Here is a 6,000-nt window from a genome sequence, read left to right on the forward strand (position 1 = left end):
TGTTTCTCAGCCTGACTGGGTGTTGGAAGTGATGTGCTTCCAGGATCTGCACCTAAATCACTTTTCTACATAGTACATTTTGGGGGGAAAAATAGTGAAAGTAAATGGTAGGATTCTTAACCACATGAAGAAGAGTGTTAAGGGTATACTTACATGGGAGGTGGGAGATGAATTTCCACAAAGATTGTTGGGGTCTCCGTGGCTCTTCCATCAAGGTTATGAAGGGAACTCCCATAGAAGTTCACTTCCATAAATCTCAAAAGGTGGAATTATTGGTGGAAAAGATCATAAGAAAGGCCAGTAAGGGTTTGGATATTGTATATTGTAATTTTAAGGTAGTTGAATTTGTAAAGACATTGATTAGACCACCTCCTTAAACCCAACATCTGTGACCATTGTTGCCTGATTACACCTCTTTGAAACAGGCTGAAATGTTTTCTTACATTAACAACACTGCATAAATGTTTGTTATCATTGTTGTAAATTGTACACCTCTCCCCTCTTCACTTGAGCTTAAATGTAAGCTTGTGCTTCAGCGAACTTTAGAATCTTTAGATCATTTATGGCACAGAAGAAGGCCATTCAGCCCATCAAGTCTATGTCAGCACCCCCCCCCCCCCCCACCAATGGAGCAATCCAGTCAATCCCACTCCCCATAGCCCTGCAGGTTTATTTTCTCCAAGTGCCCTTGCAATTTCCTTTTGAATTCATTGATTGTTTCCGCTTCCATCATCCTCATGGGTAGTGAGATCCAGGTCATTACTACTCGCTGTGTAAAAAGGTTCTTCCTTATATTCTCTCTGCATCACTTACCCAAGACCTTAAATCTGTGTCCCCCTGGTCCTTGTACCACCAGCGAATGGGAATAGTTTTCTTCTTGTCTACCTTATCTAAATCTTGTACACCTTTATCCAACCTCCCCTCAATCTCCTTTGCTCCAAGGAGAACAACCCCAGCTTTTCCAACCTAAACTTGTAACTAAAATCCCCCAACCTTGGAACCATGTTGAGTCCTTTCCACCAGTGTCTAATTTTGCTGACTCGCACTGAGTGAATTACTCAATGTAGACCCCTATAATTCACCATCTACACCAGAGTGCCACTTTCTATGCTGGTTCTTAAGGAGAGGCTGCTTGATGGTGCACCTTTGGGAGGGTTTTTCCCCATGTTCTATGCAGCAACAAGACCCAAGTCATCTGATGGACCAATCAAAAAAGGAGAATGAAGGTTCAGCATGGAGAGGCAAAAATAAACAGCAACATACAAGTGGCAGCACAATCCACCACTCATGTGAATACGTCAGTGAGGGAGTCTAGTAGACAAAGAAAAATAAAAAAAGATGCCCAAGCATCCAGTTGTGCCCAGCCTTTGGCTTGGGCATCTCCAATGCTGTGTTCCCCCTCCCTGCCAATGATGTTGACGGTGGCCCCCTTGCATCAGCCCTCCTGCTGCTCTCACCCCCTCCTTTCTGTTTTGTGCCAGTTTCTCCTGCAGAATAGTGGAAGTAGATTAGTGTGTATCCTATTGTTGTAGGTGCTTTCAAACTGTGTGCAGCATCTTAACATAGTGTACATGTTGACAGGAAGAAACAGTAAATTTTACCAAGATTGGGAAATTGTGAGGGCAGTAGCAGTTTTTTGGATGTGAGCATAAATAGAAAGAAGTGTTCCATGTTGTCTTAAGGAGAGACATTACAAGCAGGCAAGGGAAGGATTGATAGTGCTGGGGCAAAACTAGAGTTATGTAAGAGAGATGTAAGAAGGAACCTTACCTTGACACTCAGTGAGATCATTCATTACTTTTTCCTGCATTGCAGCTAGGTCCTGGGGACAATTCTTCTTGAATTTACATGCTCTGTCACCGCTGCCCATTTCTGCTGAATCATTTGAAGAATGTGATAGGATGGAAATCTTGATTAAATTAAAGAGTGATTAAATGAACGAGGAAGAGAATCTCCTTCCTACTGCTGACAGCCTGTGATCATCTTCACTGCTGCACCTGAGAAACTGGGCCCCTGCTTGAAGTCATTCTGCCTCCTGCTCCAATCTATCTGTTATCCCCGATCAAAAATGCACCACTTCTCTTAGGGTCTGATGGCTTCCTTTAAGTAGCAGTTGACCTACTGGAATCCTTGTCCTCCTAATAAGAAATCCCAATAGGAAGTGTAACGAATGCTAGCTACTCCCCAATTCCACTTAAATTAACCAGTAGCTGTGGGCAGGTGGCGCAAGCCTCGACCACTTTGATGCACAAAAACTGCCCTCATTATTTTCTCAAGTATTAGTTTCCCATGCTGTTATATTTTATACAGAAATTATTGATTTCTCTAAGTGGATATAGATAGAATTGAAATAAATGTCAGTCGCATATATTTTGAGTTAACATGGTGATGTTCACTAATTATTAGGCTGTTGATCTTAGAGTTGATATTTATTTTCCATGCAGGATGTGATGACCTAGTCAGTGCTGTATTTGACTTTGCTAAGAGTTTGTGCTCCCTTCAGCTGACCGAGGAAGAAATAGCTTTGTTTTCAGCTGCTGTTCTGATATCACCAGGTTAGTGCCTTTATGTGCAGGTTCTATTCAAATCATTGTTTTTGAAATTAGAAGACAATTTATGATGCAGTGGCCCAGTTAACTGACTATTCAAAAGAATTTGCCTTCTGAAGAAGGAAGAAAATTAGTTTTATAATTATATGTCTATATTCTCTCTACTTCCTTCAGATCGACCATGGTTGATGGAACCAAGAAAGGTTCAAAAGCTACAGGAGAAGGTTTATTTTGCACTACAGCATGTGATTCATAAAAATCACCTGGATGACGACACATTAGCAAAGGTATTCCTTGAGCTGACTAATTGGTCAAATGGGAGCATGAAAGTTATAGAGGTGAAATAATGCGATATGTTGGTAGATGGAAGACATTTGGCCTAAATGAAACTGTTTGACGTTGTTCAATAAGACTGAAGGAATGCAAAATACATTTTTCTTCATTATTGAAAATTTGTTGAGTTTCATGACATCCCAGGAAGATGAACCTATCTGAGTGCATTGCTGCAGTATATTGAGAAGTAGTGTGGATGAAATTTGTCCATCAATAATTTCACCAATTAATTTTGCATAAGTGTACAACAGGAATTCTCATTTTGTATTCATGCCGAACCTTGGGATAAAATTATGAACAGGATTATTTCAGCCCCAAGGAGTTCACACAGATTATTGAACTATGGCTTTGTCACTATTAACAATGTGCTATGGCTATTTATGTACATAAATGCAGTATCGAAGTGTCACTGGTTACTACAATTTTGAACAGGCTTTAAAAATCACTGTTAGGATTCTGTGCATGTTTTATCATGGGACGGTGGGGTACACACTCTCAACCACAGTTCCCCAGATAGAGACTTCATGATCTTAAATTAAGGGAGATCAAACAGAGGTGATGGATAATTGCAAACAGAGAACAAGGAGGAAATATCAATGAATGATTAACCCACTAAATAATATCATCACATACCTGGCAATGTTGCAATTGGAAGCATGCCAAATACTTGAAGTAAATCTATTTGTTACTTTCTCAAACTGTGGTGCAAAAGAAAAGATTCCAATGTACGCAAGGCAATGCCTGACTGTATGTAGTTTAGCTTAAAACATAAATGTGCATCATGGTTGCGCTTGTTGACATCCAGCAGAACATTGCATTTTGAATCTATCCATTGCTAAATTTATTGACTTCTCTCCTGCTTTTTTCACCCTTGGTCGCATCCTGCAAGGGGTCGATAAGCTCAGTTGGCTAGATGGCTAATGTGTGGCCCAGAGTAACACTAACATTTCGTCCCCATTTGGGCTGAGGTAGACTTGGGGCCTGCCTCCTTGCCCTGCCCCATAGTAAAATAATGATATAAAGCCATGATTTAGCGACCCTCTAGTAATCGAGGATACTACCTGGAGATGAAAAAGAAGAAGCATCCTGCATTATAGGCCCTCTCCTTCCTGATAAGGGCCTCAATTTTTTTTTAAAAATGGCAAGCCCAGATTTACTGTCAAGATTTATGCTGTCACCATCAAATGGGGTAATTGTGATGGAGTTTAAGGATGTTTTTTTTTGTTTCTTCTTTCAGTTGATCTCCAGGTTACCAACTTTAACTGCACTTTGCAACCTGCACACTGACAAGCTCCAAGCATTCAAGCTGCTGCACCCAGAGACGGCCAACAGCCTGTTTCCTCCTCTCTACAAGGAGCTCTTTAACCCAGACTCTTCAGCTATTCCCAAGTGACGGTGGTGGCTGGCACATGCCACCGTGCTTGCAACGAAGCTCTCTTCAGACAAAGACAAAAGAGTTGTAAATTCGAGACTTCTAAATGAAAAAAAAATCACTACTGCAACACTAGGAATGTCCTGCACTTAAATAGATTCTTTTTCACCGCTACCGATTAAAGAATGTAAATACTGCACCTGACCCGGAGCTTTGTGGAGCCGGTCAGAAAATGTACAAAGTTAAGTCATTCTAATTTTATCTGTTTTGGGGGTAAGTTTTAACAATCAGATGCTGGTTAATGCTGTTTTATAATTAGAACCGTGATTTCACAGTATTATTCCTTCTCTTCATGGCTTGGATATAATTTAAGAGAATTTGGCCTACTAGGCTTACCTGTTTCTGTGTGTATTTTTTCCATTTCTTTTGTCGGGTCATGTAATTTTATTTTTGATGTTTTTGAGGATTTGACGTTTCCAATATATATATGGATGAAAATATATATTGGGAAAAGATGTGGGAGGAAAGATATAAACAAAAGCCTTGCCTGGATTGCTGAGAAATTGAGTGTGGATTCTGGTATATTATATTTAAAGAGGGTTTAGGGATTTGTTGGTTGTAAATGTAAATTCTAGATTTAAAAAATCACTAGTTTTCCACATTAATCTATATTTTTATGTATAAAGTTGCACAGAATGACAAAAACACAAAACAAAAAAGATAGTATTTGGCCTTTTAGCTGCAGTGGTGACTACCAAGTAATTCCTGTTCCCAAACCTTGTGTTGGAAGCTTTAATGATTTTTTTAAGTAGCAGTTTGTGTCTCAGTGTATTTCAGACAGAAGCTGGTATTAAAGTGAAGTTGGTCTACAAGGACAGGCTTTTAGCCCATATTTTTATCATTCCATGACAGAGTTGTCAGTCAGTAGATGCAGTTAACATTATCACTCCATTCATACATTGGTATTACAGCTCCCTCTTGCTCGCTGTTTTGAATATAAGGCCCTACTTTTGTCCTCAACATTGTACTATCTTAAAATATCAAGAAACGCTGATTTATTGGCTTATTTAGGCTGAACCCTACATTTTTAATATTCTCTTCTAAATATATCAATTTATTTCAGCTTGTTTTATAGGTCTGCCATTGCTCTTAATCCAATTCCAATTTCAACCACCAAATGGTTATTATTTTAGAAAAAGAAATTGTCCTATCTTGCAACAATGTTTCAGTTGGAAATTGACTTTTATTATTGCGATTCCTGCATTGAGGATGTTCTTATTGCTCAGCAAACAGTGGCTCTTTTTCTTTCTAAATGTAATGCAGTCACCAGAAAACAGGCCTATGCAATTTCTCCTGTAAAATTGGTCACATGCATTATTGGATAAAGTATTTTCTTTGACTACTCCTTGTCCTTCACCAAATTCATAAGTAAAAGTGAGTGTGATTTTAATTCTGATATTTGCTGTACCAATGATGGAAATTTATTGAAAATCTAGTCATCTTAAACACTAACGTCATCTTATCAAGCAGGATCAAAAGCAGCCAGGTGGTACTGCTACATTTTATGGCTGTAAGTTTAAATGTTAGACTCCGTAACTTATCTCTAAGAAGACTTATGCATAACATAATGTGTTATCTGCAGTCCTTTATGTTTGTGAGATCTACAAAATATAGGAAAATATTTTGAAGGATAATTGATTGTCACTTGGTAGTACAGAACTTGAGTGTTGCTGAAAAAGAGAGACA

At 39.0% G+C, this 6,000-nt stretch overlaps 1 protein-coding gene across 1 annotated transcript in view; it reads left to right on the top strand.

Moving 5' to 3' along the window:
- rorb (RAR-related orphan receptor B) overlaps nt 1-5,708 on the top strand; it is a 248,475-nt gene extending 242,767 nt beyond the window's left edge. The window contains exons 8-10 of the mRNA XM_041186847.1: nt 2,445-2,555; nt 2,724-2,836; nt 4,120-5,708. Coding sequence (XP_041042781.1) covers nt 2,445-2,555; nt 2,724-2,836; nt 4,120-4,275 — 380 coding nt within the window. The 3' untranslated portion in view covers nt 4,276-5,708. The remainder of the gene's footprint in view (nt 1-2,444; nt 2,556-2,723; nt 2,837-4,119) is intronic.
- The last annotated feature ends 292 nt before the right edge of the window (nt 5,709-6,000 follow it).

The sequence above is a fragment of the Carcharodon carcharias genome, chromosome 4, assembly GCF_017639515.1.
Source record: "Carcharodon carcharias isolate sCarCar2 chromosome 4, sCarCar2.pri, whole genome shotgun sequence".
NCBI lineage: Eukaryota > Metazoa > Chordata > Chondrichthyes > Lamniformes > Lamnidae > Carcharodon > Carcharodon carcharias.